Raw genomic sequence first — 13,137 nt, 5'->3', positions numbered from 1 at the left:
GACAGTTCCATAGGTAAGACACAGATCCAGGCACGAGCCTCCCTATGGAGTGACAGTCCCATAGGCAAAACACGGCACATATACTGGCTCTTCCATGGCGTGACAATCCCATGGATAGAACACATTCCAGGTCATACACGGGTGGCACCAGTCTGGCTCCTGTCCATACAACACCATCCTGCTAACACACGGGTGGCACCAGTCTGGCTTAGCCGACTAGTATCCTTGAAGGGTACAAATACCCATTGGATGGTTTAGTCCATTCATCACCAAAGTGCTGAAGCTGAACAAAGGGCCAGGACAGCCAAGGACAAGCTAACGCAGAAGGGGTGAAGGATTGAAGGTTAAGGGCAGAGATCTATCTCAGCCAAGAAGGTTCAGGTTCAGTCTTTTATTTCAGTTTTGCATCATTCTAATAAAAGCAAATACACCATTCGTGGTGGGGGCCCTACAGAGGGTATTCGGGACCGAATATTGTGTCCTCTTCTCCCTCTCTCTCTCTCTCTATTTTTCTGCACATCTATATTCAGTTTTGTGCGTTAATTTTCGTCGCGACAAGTGTGCTATTTTTTCTGAGCATTGAAGTTACCGATCTCCCCCAAAGCTTCCGCATGTTACACTCTCTCTCTCTCTCTCTTTCAAGCACAAAATCCACTAGGTTCCATCATGCACTTGATTTGTAAACAAACATGGATATGGTGCCTGGGAGATACTTGGATAGGGCGACTTTGACAATACGTGCAACTTGCAAGACACGCAAACCTTGTAGGTCTGCTGCTTCCGTAATCCGGTTGGGATTGATACCAACTGTAAAGCTCCCTCTATAAGATCATGTGATACACAAGCTAAACACACAAGATTAGAACCACATAGAAGGGTACATGCAAACTCGCCTCCCAACTGTACATTCCTCACGGAATCTCCCCCCGAGCCAGGGGCCAAGGTTCCACTCCCCATAGGCCAAGCCAATAAGCCTTGGCGTCCCATATCACTAGAGCCTGTCCTAAGGGACCCTCAGCAAGACTGCTTGTGTACTGCCATGCCCGTGGCAGGGGTAAGATTACCTTGGTCTGCATGGCTTCTTGTAAGGCTTGTACATGGAATTTGTGCTTGTACAAGCTTTTGCCTGGTTGAGCCTTTCACTCATTGAAGTAGTTCACTTTATTTTTACTTTCTCAAGTGCTTCGCATTTCATGCTAAATTGTTCTTTGATAGGTATCTAAATGCCAACAATGGTGGGTACGAACTGCTAAGCAAGGAGCAATAGTGACCACAGTCCAACAAATGCTGGTTTTAGTTTCATAGCCTGTGCATCTGGCCATGCTTTTGTAAGCTTTTGCAGGAAGTGCCAGCTTCTTGTATTCAGAAGCTGAAGCTCTTGAACTAGCAAGACAGGATGTCTCATGGCTGAGAGTTTCATGATCTACAGCCTCATAGGATATACACCGGAACATAGTTTGATATCAATCTTATGTGACAATGAACTTCACTTTGAAGTACACCCATCCACCATCTAAATTGGATATATTTGCCTTCAAAGCTGCTCTTGTGGAAGGTCCACCCTTGGTGCAAAGTTTCTTCCCCACCAAATATCCATGCCTGCTCAACTGGTTGCTATCTTGATTGTGGAAGATGGTTATCATATCGTATATGTGAGAGTTATGCTGGCTCTTTCAAGTAGTTCACTTTGTTTTGACTTTCTTTAAGTGCTTCACATTTTATGCTGAATCGCTTTTTGACAGGTACCTAAATGCCAACAGTGGTGGGTAGGGACTGCTAAGCAAGGAGCAATAGTGATTACAATCCAACAAATGCTGGTTTTATTTCATAGCCTTGCATCTGGCCAGTTTTCACAGAAAGGGCCAGCTTCTTGCATTCAGAAGCTGAAGCTCTTGAACTAGGAAGTCAGGATGTCTCATGGCTGAGAGTTTCATGATGATGTACAGCCACGTAAGTACACTTGATATGAATCTTATGTGATAATGAACTTGGCTACCTCTGCAATTGCATGGATTCTGTCTAGTTTGGTGGTTTCAGAGTTCTTTAATTGTTAAAGGGCTGACTATCTATGTTTTAGTGATCTATCACAGCAAGCTTACTGATTGTAAAGAACGAAGGTTTTAGTGTCATGTGTCTGTGTTTTTTCTTTAGATCACCTATCTTGGCACGCCACCAGCAATTACTGCCATCATTTTCCTTATGGTTCTTGTTTGTGGTTGAGTCTCCTGGCTTTAAAAAAATTAATCGTATTATTTGTGAGATTAGAGATATACTTCAGGATAAACATGATAAACCCCTACAATTAAAAAACAAACAAACTCGTCAAGGTTAGGATCTGAATTGAAAAGCATATATATTTTTAACTAGACACCCAACCACTATGGTACAGTCCCTCTGTGATACACAAAAGCAATGGCTTTTTTCCAAAACATAGTTATTTTGCTGATCATCTAGCCTATGGGGCATCTATTAATTACAAAATAATATTGCAATGGATTATTGCATAGAAATGTATTACACCTCATATGCATTGAGGATTATAGAAGTATTATACTTGACAAAGTATATTTATTTGTTAGGTATAACAATTCAAACCTTTATATGCATGGGATAATAGCAATTTACAACTATCCGTGGCACACTCCAACTCCAATAAACACATTCAAAATTCAAGTATTATATCAATCTATATGTATGACCATTGGATAATCATGTTTCTCAACTGTTACGCAGGTGACCACAGGCATTCCAATGGGATTCTCGTGTTTGATTTCTGACATGATATAGACATCTCTTGATAGGGGTCCTCGTTCATATGGTGCCTAATGATTCTTCGTAGATGGAACATTTATACATTGATTCGCTTACATTGTAAGCAAACCAATGTTCAAAGAAAGTCCTGTAAACTCTATTCTGTGGACTTGTTCACAAATTTTTTTTATCATTTTCAATTTTTTTTAATCATTTTCAAAAAAAAAACTGAAAAATTTAGTGCATTGGAGTCACAATTTAGTTTAAAGATTTGCAAGGAGAACTTTTTAACTTTTGAATTCATAAATTTTATGATTTGTTGAGGGAAATGTTTTTGTACTCGAATTAGTCAATTTATAATCTCTTTATTATGAAGGTGGTCATTTGCTTCAACCTCCCTAGCTAGGTTACTTAAGTTGGAATTAGAGCTTAGGCTAGGTAAGGGTGTTTTCAAAAATCATTAGAGTTTTCGCTTTATTATTATGGTGGCCATTTTCTTCATCCCCCCTAACTAGGTTTCTTATCAGAGCTTAGGCTAGGTCTAGATAAGGCTAGGGTGTTTTCAAAAATCAGAGTAATTAAGGTTAAGATTAGGTTCACCTTAATCACCATTTAATGAGTGATTAGAGGTTTGATTAGACTTTTTGAGGGTTTACTTACATACGTACATACATACATACATTATATATATATATATATATATATATAGAGAGAGAGAGAGAGAGAGAGAGAGAGAGAGAGAGAGAGCAAAGCTCGCTTGACACTAAAAAGCAAGGACTCATCTAGAAGGGGGTATCTTTGAGATCAGCTCGGCAACACAAAGTGTCGGTTTTCCTTGAGCTTCAACATCAATAGTTTGGTGGACGGAAAGAGAAAGTAACATTGACACAAGTGTGTAGTAGTAGAAAAACAAGGCCTTTATCAGGAAAGGCACCCTTATTCCACGACAGATCAGCATAACAGTGGGGCAACCTCAATCAATGCTGAGACTCTACCTAGCATTGCGCTCTTGAAATTTAAGCAATGAATGCAGTCTCCTCTTCTTAGGTTTTCTTGAGGAAGGCTCGAAATAAACAGGAAATGGATATTTACACTAGGCTTGTGTATACAACTCACACACACCACCATCGACAATTTGTACATGGGTGCACATCAACCGTAGTCAGCAAGGATCCAACCCAAGATCTCTGGGACAACACTTGTCCTCTTCTACCAACTAAGCTCCTATCGTGTGGTTGTGCACATTTTCATTTACACTACCTCAAAGCAAGAGGTGCACAATACAAATGTGAGCTGAAAGTCATCACCATGCCCCCATTGCTACAACTTCTATGACAAAGTCTTTGTCATGCATCTTAGCTCTCATCAACATCGACGATGTCATTGAGATATGAAATTTTTTTCATCAAAGAATTTTGTATCTACATTTTCAATTGGTTTGACTATAAATAACCTTGTGACTAGGGAGTCCATCTCCCAAAGTTTTTGGGTTCCGTGTCTCGACCATGAGAGTGAAAAAAGGATTTAATAAATCATATATATATTGTGTGTGTGTGTGTGTGTGTGGAGAGTGTGCTGCTCTCAGGCTCGCCACATGAGCAAGTGAAGTTGTAAAATTATTGCTTGTAACTCCTAGATGTGCAAAATATATCTCCCACTTCTAGCTCATCGGAGTCATAATTCTTAGTGCTAGGTCATCACTAATTAGGCTAATGTGATGGTGGCCTCAAGTTAGTAGGACTTGTGCATAGAGATATAGGAAACACAAGATCAAGGGGCACTGTTGAGAAATTGATCTTACTTAGGGGAAGGGGGAGCATAACCATTGTGTGTGAGAGTGCACATTTATGTGGTAACGTAAAGGGCCACAAATAAAAGGTTAAATGGTCCAAATGTGAAAGAGAGATGATGAATATCAAAGGTCAAAAAGTAGGTTCTAGAATGATGTAATCAATGAGTTGTCATGGGGATGTCGTAGCCCCCATGGGGTGTGACATGGCACAAGAGAGAATCAAAGACTATGAAAAGATTCATGGAGATGGACTTAGGGAGATGGAGAATGAAGTACCATGGAATATATAACCTTTGCTAAGATTTTGTATATCATAGTGAGAAGAGTGATAGGGCTCCAATGATTAAGTTATACAGGTAGGTTGCTTAGGGATTAACTTAATTAGTCATTCTTTCCAGTCAGTATCAAGCTCTCCTATGGATAAGTCCTTCTTGCAAGTATCCCATACCCAGTCTTTCAGAGAGTCCCAAAATGCAATGAAAAATTCAACTGATAGCCCATCCCACCTTGTAGATTTTTCCCTACCCAGTTTCTGGAGTGTCTCCCAACAATGTCTCTATCAAACCATCTGGCTATATTTGGTTTGATAATAGTGTTGGCCAAGTTAAGTAGCTGGGATTCTGCTTGAACCTCTCTATACATGTATCTTTTTTAAGGTTCAGAGTGGTACCCACGAAGTCCACCCACCTCAGGGCAGTATGTTTTATGTCTCCTAGCTCCTATCCATTCTCATCCTTGATTTGTCCTTGTAGCTCTATGTTCCCTCTCTCCTTGATCAATCCAAACAAATACTTGGGAAGTTCTCTCTTATTGTTATACATTCTCCAGTTATCCCCTTTCTCTCTCTCACTAGCTAATTTAGCATCTTCCTCCTTTAGATGAGTTTGACACTTAGCATATTGACCCATTTCTACCCTGGATAGGCTATTAAGTTGTCCCTTTTTTTGTAGGTTGTCTAGAAGATTCCCCGAGTATTCCATCTTTTGTCTCTTCTGATGAGCTCTCAGTTTCCCAACTTTTGTAATAATGCCTTGCATTTTATTAGCAAATTTTCTTCAAGAACCTATTGCCCCTTCCTTACCTTTAAGTCTATTAATAGCATCCTTAGGTTGGAGTGTGAACAGATCATCTTGTAGTAGACTGTTATTGACCCTCAGCTACCTTACTGGGAAATCCCTAAGTTCACTTTCTCCCCATTGAGTTGTTTGCCAACCCCACATTAAAGGCATGCGGTCACACATGACTGAAGAAGTTTTCACTAAATTGTGTGGGGCACCCAAGATGCTTGTTGACTAAGGAAAACTCTATCTATTCTAGAGGATGACCCCATGTATTACAAGCTAAAATGAGTATGCCCTAGGTCAGAGCTCCAAGGTCCCAATTTCCAACCATTAATTAGGCCCAATTTCCCTCGAGACTATCCCTTTTTTTTTTCTCATGTCCCATCATTACAGTGCTTCCCCCACATCTGTCCAGGTGTCTTTGCACCACATTGAAGTCTCCCATTAAAATTCAAGGGTGTTGGATATCTAGTCTATTGATCCATTCCCACATTTCCCCCTTGATTTTGTGATTATGGGCCCCATAGATATTAATAAGCCATATCTTCTCTTCCTCTATCTACACCTCTACAACTAGGATCCTTCCATTAGGATGGTTGGCTACCATAGAAGGTTTTAAATCTCTTTTTCTCTTTGTTACCCATTAGATTATGCTCCTCAATTTCCATTAGAGACAAGTTCCAATTTTTTACCATCCCCCCAAAAGGCTAAATTTTTCTTTTTATCCTTTAGGCCTTTAACATTCCAAGTACAACCCTTGACCCTATTTACCTTGCCCATTCTAAGGCAATTACATGAACCATATCTCCACCTCCAGTCCCTTCTCTCTTTCTAACTCTATCCTTGTCTCTCCATCTCTAGTTTGAATCTATCTCCAAGTAGTATCTACCTGCTGCTACCTGCTACTTAAACTTCCCCATAGATGATGTTTCATTGTCATCCCTCAGAGGCTAAAGGAATTAGAATAGATAGGTGGACTAAGTCCTTCTACAGATCTGTTTGCTTCGGCACCTTTCCCTACCCCTTTTGACTAGATATTCCTGGCTTCACCTTTCACCTGTGTAAGTGTGTTTTTCCCCTTAGATTTATCCCCGACCCTGGTCCATCCCATATTCTCGGGGTCCCCTTCTTCCTTGTTCATTTGGTCTTTTCCTTTGTCCCCTTTATCAGCTTGTGTTCCTAAGGTTTCCCCTTTTTTTTCCCTCATTTGATCCCTCTTCCTTGTTCTCCTCATTGGTCTTTATGTTTTTTCTTACTCCTTAATCTCTGGCTATGTGGCCAAAATTTCCACACCTAAAGTAGTCTCCTAGGAAGTTCCCATATTTCAACTTGAGTTCCATTTTCCCAAACTCTCCTAAGTCTATCTCAAGCATTTTCAGGGTTTCCACTATTGTGTTCCATGACACACATACTTTATTTGAGTGTCAGCCATTGTCTTCTTCACTGGGGACAAAAAGCACCGAGCCTAATGTGCCAGCCAGCTCTTTCAAGGTCAGCCTCAGCCAAGGGGGAAGACCTATTATATCTACCCAATCAGGGCATTCTCTCAAACTTTTCACATTAAAGGTTAGATCAAAAGGCATTGCATGGATCAACTTCGACCCGAGGAATAATGGGGCCCTTGCAAACAGGTCAACCATCTAGCTTCTCAAAAAGAGTACAATAAAGAACCTTTTTCCTAGATAATATACTTGTGCTACTGCTTTTTCATGAAATATTTCCTCTTGCAACCACCTTCCCGTCTCTGTTTTGTTAGGCGGTTTCCCAAAATCTGTTTTGCTAGGCGGTTTCCCATAGTAGACCTGTGCTACTACTTTTTTGATGAAATATTTCCTCTTTGCAACCACCTTCCCATCTCTGTTTTGCTAGGTGGTTTCCCATAACACACCGATTTGTCTCTTGGCCATGTCAATTTCATTTATGTTATATATTCATAACTTTTATTCGTGTTGCATTAATTAATGCCCGCTTAATGCGGGCATTAATTCATACCATCGTAAATTACTACATTAACCTTAGTCCCTAAAGTTTAACCCTATGCCCCTCCCCACTACCCTGCCTCATCGACCACCACGTTCTCTCCTCTGCCTCCTCCAATGTCCCATATCTCTACTCTTCCTTCCTCATCATGCTACTCTACCAATCCATCCTTCCTCCTCGTCTTAAAGACGGAAGAGAGATAGAAGAGAAGCTTTGGCCTCATTTGTAGAAGAGACCAAGGGAGAAAGATACTTCCTACGCCTCCTAGCATCAGCCAGCTTTAGCTTGATGATTGTGCTAGTGGGAATAAAGAGCCCTCATCATTCAACTAGAAGTTTTCATACAAGCGTAGTGGGAGGACAAGCATAGTCAGAGCCCTCATCATTCAACTAGAAGTTTGCATCGAAGTAGAGAGGACAAGCAAAATGAGAGAGAGAGAGAGAGAGAGAGAGAGAGAGAGAGAGAGAGAGAGAGAGAGAGAGAGAGAGAGAGAGAGAGAGAGAGAGAGAGAGAGAGGTCTCAATAAAGCGAATTGAGTATGGCAGTGGACAAAAAAACTTGTCAAAACCTGTGAAAACGGAAGATTTTAAATCTACCACTTTTAGTATGTAATCTAAGAAGAGGACACCTACCTCCGGACCTTCCATTTTGGTAACTATATGAGGACCGCATTCTCCAAGCAAAACGAGAGAGGACAAGCGTAGTGAGAGCCCTCATAATTCAACTAGAAGTTTGCATTGAAGTACAGAGGACAAGCGTAGTGGGAGGACAAGCAAAACGAGAGAGAGAGAGAGAGAGAGAGAGAGAGAGAGAGAGAGAGAGAGAGAGAGAGAGAGAGAGAGAGAGAGAGAGAGAGAGAGAGAGAGAGAGAGAGAGGTGTCTCAATAAAGAGAATTGAGTATGGAGATGGACAAAAGAACGTGTCAAAACCTGTTGAAAATGGAAGATTTCAAATCTACCACTTTTAGTATATGTAATCTAAGAAGGCTATGTATTCATGTCAAAAAAACCATAGGAAACAACATAAAGCAAATTAATTAATTAATTCAAAGAAACGTTTTGGTGCCTTATCCGTGCCAATTTTGGGGGGATCCAATCCAAAATTAAATTATATAGGTGGATTTGTTATTTCATGGCTTGATACCAAACATGGAATTCTTTGATAAGTAGAGTTGCTCCAATTTGCTAAATTTTAAAAATGGTATAAATGTAGTAGTTAAAGGCATTGTTGTGTCAAAACCTGTTAAAAAGGGAAGATTTCAAATCTACCACTTTTAGTACGTAATCTAAGAAGGCTATGTATTCATGTTAAAAAACCATAGGAAACAAAGTAAAGCAAATTAATTAATTAATTCAAAGAAATGTTTTGGTGCCTTATCCGTGCCAATTTTGGAGCAATTTTGGGGGGATCCAATCCAAAATTAAATTATATAGGTGGATTTGTTATTTCATGGCTTGATACCAAACAAGGATTTTTTTTATAAGTAGAGTTGCTCCAATTTGCTAAATTTTAAAAATGGTATAAACGTATCAGTTAAAGCCATTTTTGTGCCAAAAGAAGAGCAAATAGATATCAAATTTCATCTAATAGATATTTAACAACTCATTGAAATCTCTCTTTTATAGGATCTTGAAAGTTTTTAAGAATGGGTCTTTGATGCACAAAAGGTAGGTCCACTACCACCTTTATTAAAGGGTGCACTCATATTGGCATAGTCACCCTAGGTCGTCATGACTCACAAGTTTTTAGACAACTATTGGCATAGTCACCCTAGGTCGTCATGATTCACAAGTTTTTAGACAACCCCAAGGAGCCGAAGGATTGGAGGAGTATTATTGAGAAAGGATCACTTAACTATGGAATTCAGAAATCTACTTTTTGATTTGGTCTTTGGTTGAAAACGTTGGGTGGGCACTACATATGGTTTATTGAAAAGCCTTCTCTCTCTTAGCGAAAAGCCTTTGAAAAGTTCTATTGGGACACAACATTGCCACTCCCTTTGTAGAGTTAAGGGCACCCCACTTTGGGTAGCCCTTTAGCCGAGAATCTTTAGCAACTGAGTGCAAGTTAAAATGTGTGGTGGCTTGGTCTTCAAACCTCTATAGAAGCAAAATACACACATCATAGAAGCTATCCAATAGAGTCTACTTTAAGGGGCTAGCATTTAGCCCATGACTCCCACCATCTACAAGTCTATTAGTTACTATAAATAGAGTTTTATAGCCCTCAAGATATTTGGGGATTTCACAGATTTAGCATTTTGCAACTTAAGAAATTTGGGGGTTTTCTCCAATATGGAGAAATTCATCAAATTGGAGATCGAGTGCCTAATAGGATTTGGGGTTTTCTCAACATTAAGCCTCCAACATCAAACTGGAGATTCTACATTGATAAACAATTGGGGTTTCCCCTGTATTGCTCCCAATGTGTGCATACACAACTTCTCTGGCTGGCAGGTGAGCCTAAAAAGATAGCCCAAGTGTTGCTTGGCAATGGTATCAAAAGAAGATCTTCATCGCCATTTCACCAACGTGGGAAGTTTTTCTAAACCTTCAAAAGTTCTTCTAATTTCTATTATGTTATTAATCATGGGACATCCCCAAAAATCTAAATATTTTGGGTTTCTTTTTGTAGTGCTCAATCATTCCCTCTTTACCCTGCTTAGAGCGAGGGGGGTCGCTTTTGTATACTAATGTAGGCTATCTTTGTCTCCAAATGTAGGACTTGACCTTTAAGTCTTTCACAAAGACGATGCTTGTTTTGCTTCTGAGCCTTGCTTGTTGAGCCTTTTGAGCCATGCTCGCTAGCCTCTAAGCCATGCTTACTAGCCTATGAGTTTGAATCGGGGAGGACCATATCTTATTTCTTTGCTATAGTGTTGGAATGCAAGGACTATTGAAGGATATTTAAACATTACTGTTGTAAGATTCCTCCTCAAGCGCGACTAATGAATAGGCTCTACTCTTGGGGGGGTCACTCGTATAAATATGTAAGTATCACGTGGGTTCAACAGAAGGACATTTTAAATATTTAAAACTTACAGAAATATATTTACAGAAGGGATTTATTTATTGTATTTTAAAAAAAATTACAGATTTGAATAGGAAAGGATACATTATATTCACTAAAAAGTTCACAGATAAGGGACTTTTTAAATAGGCCTTGAACGCACATGATATAGAGGATTTACATATAGTGACCCCCCCGAGGCTCTACTTCAATCCCCTGTAATCATTTTCTATTTCTAAATACAAGAAAATATTTATTTTCCTTGTTTTTGCCTAGAGAGATGAAAAATTCTAGAGAGTGGTAATTCAATATTGAGATATTTATGGATAAACAAATTCTCCTAATATCAAAAATATGTTTCCTTGAAACAGAAAATCAAAATAAATTTTCCAAGGTGCATTAGGAATCAATTAAAAATTATTTAAAAGACCTTAGCCTAAGGGTCAAGATTTTCTAAATTTTTTGGATTATGATCCAATTAAGGTTCCTATGGGCCAATAAGATTAATCCGTGTTGGGATGAGATAAATCCAATGAATGAAAGAAAATACCCAAAAATGAGTAAATGCCCACATAAGATGAAGAGTTGACTGAGTACAAGGTTTATTAGTTAAAAACTATGAGATATTACTAAACAATTGAGATATTTTGGTATAATGATACATTTTTGACACCTTGGTAAGGAGGGGGGAGATTTCAAGGAGGCACCTTTTTCACACATGTGAATGAGTTTTAAATTCAAAAATATTAATATATTTTTATCTCTCCTCTCTCCTGGATCAAACCAAATCAAAAGGGGAGCTAAACTGTTCCAAATCTTGTCCAAATTCAGCCAAACTGAAGCTGAAAAATTCTAGAACTTAGTTGGACTCAGTTAGTGGCCTCCCTCATCTATAAATAGACCCTCATTCTTTTGTATTCTCATCTGTGAACTAGACCATGCTAGTATTATATTAAAATAAGTATATTTTCTATTATCCTTTAAAAATCCTCTACATTTTGGAGAGAGAGAGAGAGAGAGGTCTCAATAAAGCGAATTGAGTATGGCAGTGGACAAAAAAACTTGTCAAAACATGTGAAAACGGAAGATTTTAAATCTACCACTTTTAGTATGTAATCTAAGAAGAGGACACCTACCTCCGGACCTTCCATTTTGGTAACTATATGAGGACCGCATTCTCCAAGCAAAACGAGAGAGGACAAGCGTAGTGAGAGCCCTCATAATTCAACTAGAAGTTTGCATTGAAGTACAGAGGACAAGCGTAGTGGGAGGACAAGCAAAACGAGAGAGAGAGAGAGAGAGAGAGAGAGAGAGAGAGAGAGAGAGAGAGAGAGAGAGAGAGAGAGAGAGAGAGAGAGGTCTCAATAAAGAGAATTGAGTATGGAGATGGACAAAAGAACGTGTCAAAACCTGTTGAAAATGGAAGATTTCAAATCTACCACTTTTAGTATATGTAATCTAAGAAGGCTATGTATTCATGTCAAAAAAACCATAGGAAACAACATAAAGCAAATTAATTAATTAATTCAAAGAAACGTTTTGGTGCCTTATCCGTGCCAATTTTGGGGGGATCCAATCCAAAATTAAATTATATAGGTGGATTTGTTATTTCATGGCTTGATACCAAACATGGAATTCTTTGATAAGTAGAGTTGCTCCAATTTGCTAAATTTTAAAAATGGTATAAACGTAGTAGTTAAAGGCATTGTTGTGTCAAAACCTGTTAAAAAGGGAAGATTTCAAATCTACCACTTTTAGTACGTAATCTAAGAAGGCTATGTATTCATGTTAAAAAACCATAGGAAACAAAGTAAAGCAAATTAATTAATTAATTCAAAGAAATGTTTTGGTGCCTTATCTGTGCCAATTTTGGAGCAATTTTGGGGGGATCCAATCCAAAATTAAATTATATAGGTGGATTTGTTATTTCATGGCTTGATACCAAACAAGGATTTTTTTTATAAGTAGAGTTGCTCCAATTTGCTAAATTTTAAAAATGGTATAAACGTAGTAGTTAAAGCCATTTTTGTGCCAAAAGAAGAGCAAATAGATATCAAATTTCATCTAATAGATATTTAACAACTCATTGAAATCTCTCTTTTATAAGATCTTGAAAGTTTTTAAGAATGGGTCTTTGATGCACAAAAGGTAGGTCCACTACCACCTTTATTAAAGGGTGCACTCATATTGGCATAGTCACCCTAGGTCGTCATGACTCACAAGTTTTTAGACAACTATTGGCATAGTCACCCTAGGTCGTCATGATTCACAAGTTTTTAGACAACCCCAAGGAGCCGAAGGATTGGAGGAGTATTATTGAGAAAGGATCACTTAACTATGGAATTCAGAAATCTACTTTTTGATTTGGTCTTTGGTTGAAAACGTTGGGTGGGCACTACATATGGTTTATTGAAAAGCCTTCTCTCTCTTAGCGAAAAGCCTTTGAAAAGTTCTATTGGGACACAACATTGCCACTCCCTTTGTAGAGTTAAGGGCACCCCACTTTGGGTAGCCTTTTAGCCGAGAATCTTTAGCAACTGAGT

General features: G+C 38.9%; 1 protein-coding gene across 2 annotated transcripts in view; it reads left to right on the top strand.

The window, feature by feature from the left end:
* LOC147607828 (uncharacterized) overlaps positions 1-2,864 on the top strand; it is a 93,223-nt gene extending 90,359 nt beyond the window's left edge. The window contains exons 3-4 of one of the 2 annotated variants that reach the window (XR_015264638.1): positions 1,743-1,950; positions 2,734-2,864. Coding sequence is in view for 1 of the 2 variants with exons in the window: in XM_086790085.1 (XP_086646211.1) it covers positions 1,743-1,750 (8 nt within the window). In the remaining variant the exon portion in view is untranslated. Of the gene's footprint in view, positions 1-1,742; positions 2,198-2,733 lie in introns of those variants that run through there. The other variant, XM_086790085.1, reaches the window with a different exon arrangement.
* The last annotated feature ends 10,273 nt before the right edge of the window (positions 2,865-13,137 follow it).

The sequence above is a fragment of the Cibotium barometz genome, chromosome 54 (genome assembly GCF_041138505.1).
Source record: "Cibotium barometz isolate CiBa-2024 chromosome 54, ASM4113850v1, whole genome shotgun sequence".
Taxonomy (NCBI): Eukaryota; Viridiplantae; Streptophyta; class Polypodiopsida; order Cyatheales; family Cibotiaceae; genus Cibotium; species Cibotium barometz.
The sequence above is the reverse complement of the archived record's forward strand: the minus strand, read 5'-3'. Positions and strand labels throughout refer to the sequence as shown.